The sequence below is a fragment of the Polyodon spathula genome, chromosome 15 (genome assembly GCF_017654505.1).
Source record: "Polyodon spathula isolate WHYD16114869_AA chromosome 15, ASM1765450v1, whole genome shotgun sequence".
Classification (NCBI taxonomy): domain Eukaryota; kingdom Metazoa; phylum Chordata; class Actinopteri; order Acipenseriformes; family Polyodontidae; genus Polyodon; species Polyodon spathula.
In genome coordinates this window covers 37080590-37098420 of record NC_054548.1, presented here as the reverse complement: position 1 = coordinate 37098420, position 17831 = coordinate 37080590, and the positions used below count along the sequence as shown (strand labels likewise).

Below are 17831 nucleotides of genomic sequence, written 5' to 3'. Positions count from 1 at the left end.
TACCGGTACTTACCTCTCTACTGCTCAGGATTACGCTAGAAGTTGTTGTAAGTTCAAAAAAATGGTACTGGAGATTTTTTCAAATTGTACATTTTAATAGTTACAAATTGAAGCCAGTGGTTGTACTTGTATGTGAACTGACAAAGAGGAGAATGAAGCATAAAAAGAAATCAAAATCAAGAGAAGCAATTAGTTGGAACAAAAGGTGTCATCTTAGGCTTTTTGATGTGCATTGTATAGATGGAGATGAGCAATTCACAAATAGAGGAGCGGGACCTTGCTGAATCCATGTGTCCCATAAAAGGGATGGAAAACACACTGCCATTTGTACAAGACAAACATCAGCAGCATCAGTAGTAGGTGCAGTAGATTTATACCATTGAATAGAGGATGAACTGGTAAGCAATAACATGAAAAACTGCTGATGTGTAAAGGAACAACAGAATTCAACAGGGTTCTCCCTAGGCCTTTTTAGCAGGACGGGCCTCCCCGGCAAAGTGGCTGTTGCCACCCGGCTGAAAAAACCTGATCCGCCCATCTTGCAGATGCTACTGTGCCTTTAACAGTAAGTATTGATTGTGCATCTAGCAGACTAGATCAGTTCCGCATTGCTGGTGAAAGACAAAATTGTTGTGACAAGCCAGCGGTGTTACATCTTGGCACAACATTAACCAATCAGAGAGTTGAAGGGGCAGGTTTTCTGTATTAAAAACGTTAAAAATGACTGCTAAAAAAATAGCCAATTATTTTCAAAGCAAAAATAGTGACAATGAATGCAGGGGGTCAAAATAAGCAGACGACTGGCAAAATCCATCGCTTAATACTATTTTTGTGAAGACTACTTTATTAAAAAAATATTACAATTATTTTCTGGTATTAAGTAATTTTTAATAGCTAATAATAGCTATACATATGCACCAAAAAAAAAAAAAAAAAAAAAAAAAAAAAAAAACAATATGTACCCAGTTGCTTTTGCGATATGTTGGGGGTTCATATATACAGGCTGTGTGCCTTTAAGAAGAAAGGCATGATGCGATATCAACTGAACACTTGTCAGCTGACATACAAATGCTTAAGTGCAGAGGTGCTGGATTATTACACTCCGGTTTCATGCAACAGTTACGATGGTGACCAAACGTGCGAGTACCGTTGTGTTAAAAAAAAAAAAAAAATGGCTAAAATTAACAGTTGCATTAAAAAATGTAGAATAGCGAAAAACAAAAAAACTTAATATAAGCTCAATAATTAAGCTAAAAAGGAAGTGAAAAGGTTACTTTTTTTTGGTTAACTCAAAAAACCTTAAGTTATCTTTCCCCAGTCAAATCGTAGTGCCTAAGTAAGCACGGTAATTCACCATAATAAAAACAGTCATGAAAAAGAAAAAGTAGAACATGAAAAGTGCAACCAGATATAGTCAACGAAAGACAACACATTATTCAAATTCTTTGTTGTATTATATATTTAATGTAAGGAAAGTTCATTTTTCCGTCAAAAGTGCTCCTGGCTATAACGTTCTGCCCCCCGGCAGTACAGAATCCCTGGGGAGAACAAAAAGCCTTAGGCATTTCAGTTAAAGCACATTTCAATCTTAAGATAGGCAATCAGTAAGACAATATTAACCGATAGATTGCAAGCCTCAAAGTTCAACTACTGTGGCTCGAAATGTGTATGTGTGATTTAGACTAACAAGTAGCAGGAGGCTGTGATGGAAACACAATCACATCAACCAGTGGTTGAATATGTTTTTAAAGGCCATAGTTATGGCAATCTAATCTGGCCGCTCTGAACCAAACAGCCTACTTCCTGTTACTACCTGAATAACTTGCACCTTGTGTGTAAATCTCAAGACTGAGCTGCCTTGTGTTATACCCATTATGCAATATACACCTTGCATACTACCCTATCAAAACCACCAATAAGAGTTGGATGCATTAGATAAATAAGTAAGGCAGACGGTCTAACTTATTTTAAGCTTCATTTAGTTTTTGTGTCATCCGGGATAGTAACTGTAACATTGACAATAATTGTAAGTTGAAACTTAGCCCTAAATGCATAATGAGAGTTCTACAATTATAAAACCAATTTCCCTTTGATTAACAGGGTTCTAAGGGGTATAATACTATATAGAATACTATAATAAAGTATACTATGCACCTTGTAAAACACTGAATAGGGCACTGCATCTTTAAGAACCAGGCAGAACACACTTTTCATTGAACTCTCATCCCAGCCACCTGAAGCATGAAAAATACAATTTCTGCTTTCCTGACTCCATTAGATCTTGTTCAAGAAAGAGGTGTATTAATGGACTCCACAGCAAAGGTCTCTGCAGCTAGTATTTCAAACTGATGGTTTATTCTTAAGCGCTTTTCCGTTCAGTTATGTGTCAAGCAGGCTGTTTCTCAGTCTGTGGATTTATATCAGTTCCCCTTTTCCCTTCAAACCTCTAACCTTCCCCAGTAGGTAATACAGGTACAGTTTTACCAGCTATTTTCTGTACATCCTTAGTAACGTTTATAGCTTAATATTTTCCTTGTAAATGTTCTTTTTTTTGAGGTTTTAAAAAAACATCTACTGCATTATTGGTCTTATAATTATTAAGACACAAGCTTATTTAGTTGATATGCCAACAGATTTACAAATTTAAAGAATCATTCATGCATATGAACAGTCAATGAGCAGTACTTGCAGTTCCATGGCTTTACAGTTACAGTGCTTTTCAACATCCTGGTTTGGAATGATGGATGGAATGATGGATATGAGTTCTGGTCAAAGGTTTTGTGGAATGATGAAACAAAAAAACAATCGAGCCATTTGGTCACACTAATAGACATTACGTTTTGGGGACTGACATATCGCATATACGTTACGTCACAATTCTCTGCCTACCTCTATACACCAATTGTGTGAAGAAATGTCTGCATGGATTAACAAACACCTTCCATCGTATTGCGTCAAAGCCCATAGAAAGGGCAAACAGAGGTCCAACCCGATGCTCGGTACAGGTCCTAAAAGTGGTCAGGCAGTCTATTTTAAGACCTTAAATAATACACACATGCTGAAAAAACAAAAATAAACAGGATATGTAGCAGTAAAGCACCAGTCAGATTTGTTCAATATGTGACTGAAAGCAAAATCATTTTCAAGATACAAATGTCACAAAAAAAAAAAATTTGGTCTGGAAAATGCTTTTTGACAGCCTTGCCTGTCAAATGTCAGCATGTCTGTTCTATTGTTTTAACTTTGTTTACACACCTAATGGGAGTGATGCCACACAACAGTCTTGTAGGAACTACTAAAAGTAGCATCACATTGTGGCTGACTTTTCAAGACACAAAACAAAAATGTTTCAAGTCTTTGTGTAACCATGGAAATAGAAACAGTACCTTGGATATTCTTTACAAAGATCTGTGGAACCCTCGTTTGCATCACCTTTTACAGTCCAAAACCAGGTCTAAAGTGACAGACGGAGACAATCAGATCAGTGTATAAGGGTATATTACATTTATATTTCAAATGTAACAGAACTAGTATTAGGTCTATTTATTAGTATTGAAGGTTCTGAAAATCAGCATTCAATTGTGATTTACCTGGTTCATTCACAATGTTAAGTAAACATTTATGTCATTACTTGTGACAGAGCTCAGAGATTTCCTCATGTGGGGTATTTTAAAAGACCTCCACTAACAGTGTTAGAGACTAGTGTGTTTAGAGCCATTACTGAAGGGTACTTCTTAGGGTCATAGTGGGTATGCAGAAATATAAATTATAGTAAAAGAAAATCTTGAATTGATTTTTTTTTTTTTTTTTTTTTAAACAGTATTATAGATTATCTCTAAACCATTGTGCATAAATATTTCAAGTTTGTTTAGCAACTCAAAGTAACCCCCACTTAAAAAAAAAAATTAAAAAATCTATCGTGTCCGTGTTCCACCACACGCATTTGTGATTACAATTGAGTTTCCACTGTGATATAGGGTGGGTGAAGCAGGTGTCTGGCAATTCTGCCTATGGAAAGCTCTCTGAAATGCTCTGGTAATCAAACAATAAATCATAATGCTCATATTTTGTTGTTTTTTGTTTTATTTATTAGGCGCGGCTGCATTTTAATAACAGCAATAGCAGCTGGTTGAATTGCTTTTCACTGTTTGAAACAGATACATTTCTTACGTCTAAATCTCCCTCCCGACCTGTGAGGGCACTAAGCAAGGGCAAAGTTCTTTGGACAGGCTGGCTTGACAGTTCTTTCCACGGGTCGGTAAGTCAATCAGTCTGGAAAAAGGCGAAACTCTGTTGTAAGAACATATTAACCTGGAAGGGAAACAATGTTGCAGCCGCGTTCGTTTACCAAGGGGTCATGCGTGACAGCATACAAGGGGGATGGAGAATCATAATTGTTCCTTTGTTTTTGGTTATTAATAAGTGACCTGGAAGGACCTGTATTTGTGTGGTGAATAATCGTGTTTGTTTTGTTCTGTCTGTTGTTGCCTGTAATCATTAGACGGCTAACATGTTCCACAACAAACACGGGACAGCGCTTCACTTCTACCATTGTAAACTGTATTGTACCACAATCACTAATTCACGCACTAAACAAACTTGTGTATGTGTTTTGTGTTTAATGTGGGGATAGAATAATGGGAACATTATTTTGGGACCAGCCCAGGGATTATAAAATGTAAGTAATACATGCCGCTGTATTACTTACCAGCATTATTATTTACTGTTTGTTTTGTTGTCAGGCACTGGATATAAGGAAATAAAATAAACAAACCTTTTTTCACCTGGATTACAATTGTTTGTCTGTTCTTTGATCACTGGTAACCAAAGTGCATCTACCACACAGTAGAGCATAACTGTCTATCAGACCTGGAAAACAATTTATTTCATTTTCTTTTTAAAAAAAAACAACTTTAAAACCTGCATTTGCCTTGAACTTATGATGTGTAACCTTCCCCTGAGGAAAATAGTCAAGGTCATCTACCACACGGTAGAGCATTCATAGAGAGGGCTCTATCACTATTAGAAAACAATTTATTTCTTTATTTTCTTTTTAAAAAAAAACAACTTTAAAACCTCCAAATAGCCTTGAACTTACAGATTTTCAGGAAAACTATTGGCGCTGAGGAAAATAGTCCCTAACATAATTAGAAAACACGACTCAGAGAGAAACTTCTTTTTTATTTGGGGCAACATTTAAGCAGGCAGGGATTATAATTGGACGGACAAAGACATGAACTGTTGTTGATTAGTCTGGTGATTCATGTGGAATCTCTGAAACAGGGTTGGCCCGTACTCTGTGACGGAAAGATGAGTTCTGCTAATCTTCCTCCCAGCCTGTGAGGGCGCTAAAGAACGGAGAGGAGAAGTATCTGGAAGGGCTGGCCTGACAGTTCGTTTCCGGGTCAGGGAAGTGGGTCAGCCTGGAAAGAAGCGAGACTCTGTTGTAAGGCCGTATTGATTTGAAAGGTAAACGAGAGGCAGCTGCAAGTATTAAGGCAGCTGCAACCGTTTATCTCGATATCATGCGGGATTACATATAGGGGCCAGGGTAACGCTGATCTTCTCCTTCGTTTGGGTTAACGTTAGGAGAGAAAGACTGAGAGAGGAGCTCTCAGAGTATTTGTGAAGAGTGTTTTACGTGCTGTGTGTTATTTTCTGTCTGTCTGTAATTGTCTGTCTTTGTCGCACTAATAGACAGTTAACGCACATCTCCGGAGCTGTCGAAAGGAGAGCACTATCCGGAGCACCACTGCACTGAGCACCTGCACGTTTTCGATCACCCAGGACTGGTGACCGTACCGTTGTTTTTGTTCGGGACTGTGCCCTTGTTTTTATTACCCCCGTGCTTTACACATTGTTGTGTATTGCCGGGGATTTATTATTTTTGACGGTCGCCAGACCTGGAAAAGAGCAATAAAGCACTTATTCACTGAATCACTGTTGTCTGTTCATCACTCCTACACCGCATCACCGCGACATCTGTTCCCCTTACCATCCTCTTTGCCACAATCTTAAACAGTGGTTAGTGTATCTTTTGCTAAGCATTGCCTTTACACTAAAGGTAGCTATTAAATTGCCAATCGTGTTTTTCCCCCAGTGGTTTACAGGTGTTCCAAATAGGTTGTGTGACAGCATTTTCAGGAAAAGCTTTGGCTGAAGATAGAAACATGGTGGCTTTTGAGGCACTTTAGACCTGTGGTGTAAGGGTGTTAGGGCAATAGTTCAAAAGGGCAATAGATCACCATGTCCATTATTTTTTTGCAAGTTTATTCATCATGTGACTTCCCTCCATATCTCTGCTGACTCAACATGGCGGCTACACCAACAAAGAAAATAAAACAATGTTTCAGTATGTGACAGAAAGATGAGTTCTGGTGATGAATCTTCCTCCCGACCTGTGAGGGCGCTAAAGAACGAGAGAAGAAGTATCTGGAAGGGCTGGCCTGACAGTTCGTTTCCAGGTCAGGGAAGTGGGTCAGCCTGGAAAGAAGCGCGACTCTGTTGTAAGACCGTATTGATTTGAAAGGTAAACGAGAGGCAGCTGCAAGTAATAAGGCAGCTGCAACCGTTTACCTAGATATCATTCAGGATTACATATAGGGGCCAGGGTAACGCTGATCTTTTCCTTCGTTTGGGTTGAACGTTTGGAGGAAGAAGGAGCGAGAGTGGAACTCGCAGTCTTTTTGTGATTATGTGTTGTGTTTGTTTATTAACTGTCTGTGTTTGTTTCACTGTAGACAGTTAGAGCACTACTCCGGAGCTGTTGCAAAGGGTCAGCACTGTCCGAAGCACCCCTGCACTCCACCGTATCTGTGTATTCACCACGCACCCTCACGTCTGCACTCACCCAGGACTGGTGACCGTGGGTTCATTTTTGTTCTGGACTGTGCCCTGTTTTGTTATCTCCGCGCTTTACACATGGTTGTGTATCACCAGGGATTTATTATTTTACGGTCACCAGACCTGGATTATAAATAAAAGCACCTTTTCACTGGAAACTGTTGTCTGCCTGTCACTCCTGCATCGCATCACCGCTATACCTGTTCCCCTCCACTAGCCACTTTGCCACACAGTAACACGGATCTAAAAGAAATCTGACTATCTATATGAGGATGGTGCGATTAAAGTTTTGCTGTAATTTGCGTGATCATGTACGAGTAAATATCATAATGCCAGTCGTAAACATGTAGAGAATAAAAAGGCAAATAAGACAGAAACAATGGCGAAGCACTGCATTCTTCTATGCTGAAAAACTAAGACCTAAGGTACCGCGCTCAAGGAGGAGCTTTCTGAAGTAAGCTAAATTAATTGCATATTTCATTATTGTTTAGTTTACTTCTTTCCATGCTACCTGCCTTTAAGCTATAATTTGCAATTTTAAACCATTTTATTATATTTTCTGACAATGAAGAAATGAGCTTAAAACTATTTTTCTAGCTATACAATCCTTAAAGGAAACTGATCACTTTACTGTGTAAAGGATATAGTCACTACACTACATGCCATTGGTTTCATAAAGACATTCTGTCTGGAGACATGTCTCTTTATCTTGCAAATAACACTGCAGAATTAGAAAAGCAACAATTGAGAGGATTAATTATGCATTTACATTAAAAGGGGAGCCATTTAAATTACAATCAGGGGAATACATAGCAGTGAACCTGTTTTAGAGCAACGAGTCAGTCAACATGCCTTTATCAGTATTTATCCCCCTGGTTATTAATGTCAGTAAAACATTAAAAGTAATTTGTGGAATACTGTACATAGGATTACTCTCAGATGACATTGCTGTATTGTACACAGGATTACTCTCACATGAGATTGCTGGACTGTTACTAAACTTTCATATTTTTTATTGTTATTGTAAATGCCAGCAATAAGATAAACAGGTCTTTTCAAAAGACCTTTATTTGTAGACAGAACTACTGCGTTAGTGGAAGTCTCACAACTGTGCTGGACATTTAGTTTTCTGAACTGCTGTAATATAATTCTTCAGTTTTCCTGTTTATTTTAATGCCAGCAATGAGCCAAGTGATGTCTATGAACATAATGACAGATTTGAAGTGTCTTCATCATGTGCTTTACTATCTATTACAGCAACAAGAGTATGATTGAAAAAAAAAAAGAATTGTGGTAATATTTATTAAGTGTACTTATTTTAACTACCAACATTATATTTATGTTCAAATACCGTATTTAATTATTAATACACTGATAAAAAGTGGGAACAAATGAAACTGGCCATTTTTGAAAAATTGAATTTGGTACTCAAGAATGGAACAATCAGTAGCCCTAAAGATGGTTACAATTGAAGGCAGTGCCAGTGTTCCTTGCAGTTACGAGTAAAGCAATTTTGAAATTCACTCCTGTAAATGGTCTACATTTTCCCCAGCCATGTTCCACAAACATGCTCACAGATTAGCCTTGCTTTAAAATGGCTTTGCATCCAGCATTATCCATCAGAATTATTATATATATATATATATATATATATATATATATATATATATATATATATTATATATATATATATATATATATATATAACACTGTATATGTGAATATAGTATACTGTATCATAATGACATACTACATTTACAGATGTAACAAAATGTTTAGACTAATCTTAAATAAATAAATTAAATAATAAATATATAATAATAACTAATAATAAATAATAATAATATGAAAATCCTGTGCTATACAATTTAATCTACATATTTTTCACCAATATAAATTACAATGCAGTTGTGGGTGAACCTTCGTTAAACTGGTCAAAAAAAGTACTCATTTTATAAATGAAAACAACACGGTTCCTAGGCTGTGCACAAATAAATATTTGCATATATCACTATTGTTCAGTACATCATTAGTATTCATTGACTCCCCATGAAATCCTCATTGAGTGCTTAGCTTTGTAAACTGTCATAAAAGGATAAAGCGCTCTTGTAAAATCCCAGTCAAACCTGACTAAGAGAATCACAGAGTACCAAAAATGAAGCTAAGCGCTATGATTTTCTGGTTTGTCAAAGGGAAGTTGAGAAAGAGGAGTTCCCATAACATTACAAATATGAAGCTGCAAGCTGAAATGTTTTATAAGATGTTAGCAGTTGTAGAGATTTCCAATATGTGGTTTAGATTTCCATGTGCAGTAGACACTACCAATAACATGGACCCCTGCCCTATTCATTCAAGTATACACACATTTTGTAGACAATTTAGAGACAGAGAATATTTCAAACAAGATAATAATCATAATGGACCTTTCACATCAAACAGCTCATAGATGATGTTGAGCAGCAAAATCCAGAGATAAGGGTAGTGCCCTGATACGAATGCAAATTCTAACACCACTTCAGAGTTGAGGTAATTAGAAGCTCAAATCCACTTACAGACAACAATGAGACATCTGAAGACAATACAAATTGGCTGTTAGAAAAATAAAAATAAAAACTACAGCTTTTAATTTAATTCTATTTGGAATGGGCTGTGTAAATGCAACTACAAAATAAATAATTTCACTATGAACTGATTTATAAAATAAAAAATGGTCTTTTGTTCAAGACACCAAGTATTACATGGAAAGTTAAAATAAAATAACAAGGTACTATACCTTGAGTTTTGAGCCATGGGGGACAGCAGGAGATTGATCTACTTTGGGTGGAACAAACAGATCCCACTTTCCATGCTCTCGTTTGTTGTAAGGGTGAGAGGAAGTACTCCAGTCATCTGTATTAAAAAAATAAATAAATAAATCGAATATATTATTTGTACATAACTGGAATAAAAGAAGTACATGAAAATAGTATTTACCTTTTTGAGATCGAATAAAATGAAATAGTATCAAATTACAAAAGTATTTATAAATGTAAAAAAAAAAATTGAAACTTATAATAATAATAATAATAATAATAATAATAATAATAATAATAATAATAATAATAATAATATAAACAAAAACATAGGAATATTACATCAACAAAATCAATACATATAAATTATGTATTTAGAATCCTTCAAATGATTCAAGGAAAGTAATATTGCAGTGGTGACAAACTGCAGTCTATGCATGGCCAAATAACCCAATATCAGCAATAAAGTTAGGAGAAATGTATTTTTTTACTTTCTGCAGACCATAAGCAGTACTGCAGCTCTCAGTACAGAAACCATGGTCCTGTTTTGTAAAAGCTGTTCAGTTAGTTCAATAACACAACTGTATATAACTGGTAAGACTGTATTAGATTTCAAATACAGCAGGCAAATATTTTTATTAAAACTAAGCTTCCGAAATGTCAATTAACATAATCAATATAATAAAACAAGAAAATAAAATCTTATACAAACGGCATGAAGGCATTTAGTGAATTTATTTACAGCATGTTAACCTACTACATAACCACTTATAGTACACCTAACGGACATATCCTTTAACTTTTCACCCATTGGCTGTTAGGAGCTCTGTAGGATAAAACACGTGAAGCAGTCCTCTACAATCTATTTAACATAAATCCAGAGTGCAAAGTTCAGTTTACTTATTGTCGGATCATAGGTTGTTTTCATTAATGGGGTTTCTCATGATTAAATCAAATACAAAAAAAAAAAAAAAAAAAAAGCATTTAAATATTTTTAGAACAATCAATAATATCTGGCATCATGTATAGACTTTTTAAGCTGTATTTGACTTAATGATTAAATCACCAGAGAAACAAATAACTCGAACCAGCAGCACTGCCAAACAAGGTGTTCCCATCTACAGTATTTGGGCTTTTCTTGTCAATAAATACTTTTTAAACCATTATATATATATATATATATATATATATATATATATATATATATATATATATATATATATATATATATATATATATATATATATATAATTTTTTTGTTTGTTTTATGTACCTTCATCCCAGCTATCTAATTCTTTAACAACAAGACTATGTTGATATGTATGTTTTTAGAGAATCACAAATGGGTCATTGGATTTGTCCATTTAGCCAGCCCAAAACTGTATTATCCAGTTATTAGGAGAATCTTTACGCAGGAAGGCAGTTTCATGCAACAAAGGTTTTTACTGTGGAAGGATTTTTTGCAAATCCGCCAACGGTTTGCAAGATTTGATAATGAATAGTCCAAGGAGATGCTGTATCAAGGATTGTATGTTTTCTCATGTTTCGATCACACTGAACAAGCGCAGTCAGCATATATGCTTAAAGTAATGAAAGCACAGTTGTAATTAGCTCATTGCCCACCTTATCCTGTCAAGCTTCCCTCTAGACGTCCCCTGTCTTTAGGGATTCGAATTATTTCTTCCTTCTGGGTATGTCCCAATGTTATTATATTGTAGATTCCTCATTATTGCCCTCTCTGGTGCCTTCTGCTAATCATAAGTGTGTTCCCTGGGCTCTGCTTCTCTCCCTTTGGTGCTGGAGCAAATATTAAAAGATACCTCACAAGGTAGCTATCAGATAATGTCTTTTAAATTACAGTTAATTAGTCCTTTAGGGGCAATCCTAATGTCTGGAGGTGGAGTTCACAATTAATTCTTACTTTTTTCAAAAGGGATAGTCTGAATGATTATATTGAAGTATAATAAAAAAAAAAAAAAAAAACTTTTTTTTTTTCATGTGTGATATATATATATATATATATATATATTATATATATATATATACATACATACACACACACACACATATCCAGCTCTGGAAAAAATTAAGAGACCACTGCAAAATTATTAATTTCTCTGGTTTTACTATTTATAGGTATGTGTTTGGGTAAAATGAATATTTTTGTTTTATTCTATAAACTACTGACAACATTTCTCCCAAATTCCAAATAAAAATATTGTCATTTAGAGTATTTATTTGCAGAAAATGACAACTGGTCAAAATAACAAAAAAGATGCAGTGCTGTCAGACCTCTAAACTGCATTTTTGGAGGGACCTATCCCACTCGTGTATATTTGCATAGTTTTGGGATCTGTAATAGTGAAATCAATTATCTTGGAATTGTTGTGCTCAAGTTCTCACTAAACCAGAAAATTGAATTATTTTTTTTATTTTTGAAAAGGTCTGTGTGACAGATAGCGAATGAATCCTAGTCAACAATCTCCCTCCTGACCTCCAGGGTCAGGTGGAAGTCTGTCATCCAGGAAGGGGGCAGAGCCACAATACCAGAAGTCATGCGGTAGGTGAAGTGTCAGTCACGTATTGAAGGACACGTGACTGGACTTGCCACCGAAGGGGGTGTGAATGCGGCTATTTCAGGGGATGCGGCTGAGCAATGTGTTCCTTTGTTACGGTTGTGGAAAGACCTGTAAAGGACGTGCAAAACGGAAAGTAACCAGGAGTGTTTTGTATTTGTTTTGTTAACCACTGTTTATTTGTATTTAGTAGATGGCTAATAACCAGGAGCTGTCGCTGTTCCAGCCAGCATTAAACCCAGATTCCAAATACTGCACTAGTCACCACCAGCACCGGACACCACGAGAAAGGACGTGGAGCCATGCCTGTATTCTTGTATTATTATTTCAGAACTGAAACCCCGTTTTGCTTAGCAGTGCAACTACACTGTGTAATTGCCAGCATCTCTATTTAACGGTGCCAAACACTGAAAACAATTAATGAACTGTTTGGACCGTGAACGACTATGCCTGCGCAGTACAAGCCACTTTGCCACAGTCCTTCAACAAAAGGTACTGGAAAATGTGAATGATAAGGAGTTGAAACAGGAGTTGAAGAACTCTCCCTACTTGACCAAGTACAGATGAAAGCAAAATAAGTTTTTACATGCAGTATTTATCCACAGTATGAAATCCAAGCAATCCAGCATAAATTATATATAATGAACCAATTATAAATATCAGACCATATTTAAAGTAATAACCTCCAGGGAAGGTGGCGCTTATGATACATTTGTCATATTTATACTAAAAGGCACTGTCAAGTTGCTGTCAAGGGACTTCTTGACTACCTAACAAACCTAATTAAATAGTTCCCAGAATAGAATACCAATTTGAGAAAAAAAAAAAAAAAAAAATTATATATATATATATATATATATATATATATATATATATATATATATATATAAATGAAAGGAAGACAACTGATGTAAGGGATTTCTCTATCTTTCTAAATCATTTTGGACATTTTACATCAGCTCTTACAACACTTCAAATTATGTGTTTATTAACAGTAATTTAAATACATATCACCCCAACATGACACCAAAAATGTACTGCAGACTCAGAGGATCACATACACATGAACAACCAGCATGCTGGTTTCATTGCTTCACATGGCAATACAATAATTTAAGCACCATATTGATTCAAGTTTGGAACACAATTGTTTAAATAAGAATGAAGTTGTGAAAGAGTTACACTTCAGTAAAATACAGCACACCCTCGCTATAACTAACGTGTTGGAGTCCAAGACTCTTGTTCGTTATATCGAGGGGCTTGTTATAGCGAAAGGACAACAAAATGAAGGATAAACTGTTGGAGTAAGTTAATGAGATGATGTGAATAAAAGTAGAATTACACATACCTGTTCATGTCATGTATGCAGTATTCTGCTTTTGCTTTATCCAATCTGTTAACTGTTAGCAGTCCATTTATTCAGTGTCTGTCAGGCATGTCAGGTCCATTATTTATTTTAACTAATAGTTTCAAAGTGCACCAAATCTTAAGAATCACAATTTTTTTTTTTTTTTTTTATTCCAAATCAACCAGACATGAAGTTAATCAGATCCTCAATATTTTTTTGTTGTTGTTTTATTTTTTCTTTAATCATTTCGTCTTGCCACATGGTTGCTGAACAATTAAAAACAAGTGCTTATTGACAACCTATATTCACAACAGAAATATTACTTTTTTTTTTTTTTTTTTTTTTTTTTTTTAAACGATCAATATAGTTTCCAGCTTTGTTGCAACATAAAATGATTTTCGTTTCATAGGCAGTTACACAGCGCTTGTTTTTTATTGAGTTAAAAGAGTTGGCCTCACTGCAGAAGTGGCATGATCCTGTGCGTACAGACCGGGATGTTGACAGTGTGTGTATATTGCCCACAGGCTGTTCGACCAATGTGAAGCAGTGCACTTCACAGACCTCACATACTTTACAACAGTATCTTTTTTTTTTTTTTTTATTTGGTGTCCAGGGGCCAGGTCCGTTATAGCGGAAGGTTATTTAGAATGCAGGGCGTTATAGTGAGGGCGTAATGTAGGTACTGATAAGCATAGGCATGTTTTTTTGTTTATTCTCCTTTTAAACCTGCTGACAAATAAAATTTAATACATTTGTTATACAAGAGTATTAAATGTTTTGCCAAACAGAGGGTCACTGTGTTCGAAATAGAACATTTTATGTTATGTTAAAATGGAGAATTGGGACGATGTGTGTATGGACAAGGAGTAGGACATGTGTGTAAACAGCTTGGCAAATCTTTGTACTTTTTTTTTTTTTTCCTAGCAACATAGTTTTTACAAAACTACCACGGCTTTCCAACTAACTGACCTTCAGCATAGACCCGGCTTACTTGAAGTATGTCCAAGAGTAGAGGGAAACGTAATCTGACAGAATCAACCACCAAGTTTGACAGGGCCCTGTCAGCTACTGACAAAATGGCCACTGCGCATGACGAGTCAGCTCCAGCTTCGATCAGAGCACTCCTTACCAGCATTCGAGCCGAGGTGTCGGCACTTCGGACCAAGTTCCTCGCGGAGCTTCGCTCTTCAGTGTCTGCACTACAAACCACAGTTTCAACTCATGGGCAAAAGCTTAAGGATATGGAGCACTTGGTCATAAATGATCCTCTCTCCACCTTTCCTTTAAAAAATTGCTTCCAATAAATACAGTGGAACGTCACATAACCGCCCTGATCAATTAACCGCCTTGCTAAATAAACAAATACATATTTAAAAAGTAGGCTACGAGAGTAAAATGCAGCTTCCGTGATGGAAACAGAAAGAAAGCGTTATAGCAATCAGCCTTTTGGTGCGTTCCCCTTCAAGAGAGTGCACACTTGTAGATATTGTCAGTGTGTTGTTGTAGCTTTTAAATGCTTTTGAATTAAAGAAATCAAGCTTCATAAAACGCAATGTTTACCGGCTGTTTATTTAAAATAGCCGAAGCAATATTCAAACCAGTTTCAATAAAGAGCGAAAAGTACCATGACATACCAACTATATTTGGGTATCACAATAATGACCTCTTAATCTAACGTCACGTCATTACTGGAACACACCATACAAGACTTTGTGCATTGGTCCACATTACTTTTACTGCTTACTGGCCGTAACACACAACCTACATTTTTATATATCTCTTCCAATGTATTCCCCAAATCCTTTTTCAACACACTTGATCAACGTATCTTCTCTTATTTGGACAAGAGCTCCTCCTCGTATTCGCAGAATCTTCCTGCAGAGACCAAAGCCTTTGGGAGGATTTGCACTGTCTAACTTTCAGTTTTACTACTAGTCAGCTAAAATTCGTAGTATTGCCTACCGGTTACACTCCCAACATCAGGTTGGCCCTGCAAGGAGATGTATAAAAGCAGAGTCTGTCGGTCTACATCTCTATTCGCTCGGCTCTGTTCCTTCTTACCTCTTTCTCTCTCAATTCAGTACTAACCCTTTAGTTTGACAGTCACTCAGGATTTGGACACAGTTCAGGAACATTTTGGCTTGCAATCTATCGCTTTGTGTTCCCCTCCTTCTCTGGGGGACCTGGCTTGTCATATCTGGCACAAAAAAGGTATTACATCTCTTAAAGACCTATACATTGGGTGTTAGCCAACAGTCAAAGCTGGTCAACAGCAGGAAAGCACACACAGGCTGGACGTATCAGTTTAAATGATTTTTGCGCACTTTTATTAATTCGCAAAACAAAACACAAAAGCCTAGCTCCAAATTGGAGCACTAGCTAAACGTTTACATGCACTAGCACAGGACTGCCAAGCAGTTTACCCGTTTAAAATCAGATGTACCAGTTTGCACAACACACCGCTGTTTACACCCACACAGTACTCACAGTGGTGGCACATTTTTGCGTCACTTGACCAGCTTTTCCAAAAATGTAATCTTCCCAGAACTAATTTATTCAGTTACCTACAGGTCCGGAATTTTGTCAGCAACAAAGTTGCACAATTTCCTCTGTTACCCCCCAAATCTCGTACTGATTCTATATGTGAGATTAACCTAATAACTACAAAGGCATGATTTCCAAAATATACATGACTATTTTCCCTTCATTGCCCTTCACTTTCCACAATCAAATTGTTGTGGGAAGCAGATTTAGGTTTCAGTTTCTCAGATGAGGATTGGGAGCGAATCTGGTCTTGAGTTCATTCATCCTCTGTGTGCCAGGCATGGACTAATACAATTTTAACATCTGACATTGCATCCATTTATGCAAGACTAAATTGGCTAAGATATTCCCAGATTTGGATCCAACCTGTGCCCGCCTCCCTTATACATATATTTTAGTTGTGTCCCAGTTTGGCTCCTTTCTGGACCTTGATTTTTGAAGCTTTTTCTCAAATTACTGAAACAAACATTGACCACTCTCCACTTATCGCCCTTTTTGGTGTAGTGCCCATTGACATTCATCTTACCTAGTTGCAGTCAGATTATATGGCCTTTGAAACCTTGCTTACCAATTACCTAATTCTATTTAACTGGAAGCTGCCTCCTAGATGGACCACCTTGACGATAGGCGGTAACCGGAAGGTGATTTTATATATATATAATATATATATATATATATATATATATATATATATATATATATATACACACACACACACACACACACACACACAGGCGATTCTTGACTTATGACACTTCAACTTACGACGCACAGCACTTACGACTCTTGCATTATTACCCTACTTTGACTTTACAACACAGCGAGACCCGAGCCATGCGTCATGTGCGCATGCCTGATGTCCGAACTGCAGTACCTGCCGTGGTCACCCTGACTTAATCGAGCGGGTTTTTTTGGTTCTTTTTATGCATGTACTGTTTGTTTTTTTTTTTTTTTATTTGCCGTTAACAATGTCTGATAAGAGCAACTGACTCAAAACGAAACCTAAGATGTGAACACTGTCACATGATGAGGGGCTTAACTTCAGGCAATCGTAGTTCTGGCTAGGAGTACCGCATAAACACAATGAATACGTCATTGGAAAGCCCCAAGTCTGTACTTTTAAACAAGCCAAGTTGGTGTCTAAGTAACGTGTGTGTAATCACCGGGCTGAGTGTAAACATTTAAATAAATACTTTGCATGAGTACAATATAATGGGTCATTTTTGTAAAACTATATTATCTGGCCAATTTATTACATTGTTCCTATGGGAAAATGTGCTTCGTCTTATGATGCTTCGACTTACTACAAAATTGGTTCCTGAAAGTCGCGTTGTAACTGCGAGGACTGTGTTGTGTGTGTGTGTGTGTCATCATATTTATATATATATATATATATATATATATATATATATTATATATATAAATATAAACACTGTGTTAATATATATAAATATATATATTTTACACGTAAGCCAGAATATACGAACATAATGATATGATGTATTATAAAGGACTATCAGAGGCAACATTGACGCTCCTGATCTATAATGTATATATATATATATATATATATATATATATATATATATATATATATATATATATATATATATATATATATATATATATATATACATATCCAAAATGAAAAAGGTTTTCAGTATGAAATGTGACACTGTCAAAATGAAAACATTACAAAGTTAGTAGCGTTATATCCAAGGCGGTTAT

General features: G+C 36.2%; 1 protein-coding gene across 1 annotated transcript in view; it reads right to left on the bottom strand.

Moving 5' to 3' along the window:
* Window positions 1-17831, bottom strand: part of LOC121327677 (1,4-alpha-glucan-branching enzyme-like) — a 252316-nt gene that overhangs the window by 198335 nt on the left and 36150 nt on the right. The window contains exon 3 of the mRNA XM_041271821.1: window positions 9617-9732. Within this exon, the coding sequence (XP_041127755.1) occupies window positions 9617-9732 (116 nt within the window). The remainder of the gene's footprint in view (window positions 1-9616; window positions 9733-17831) is intronic.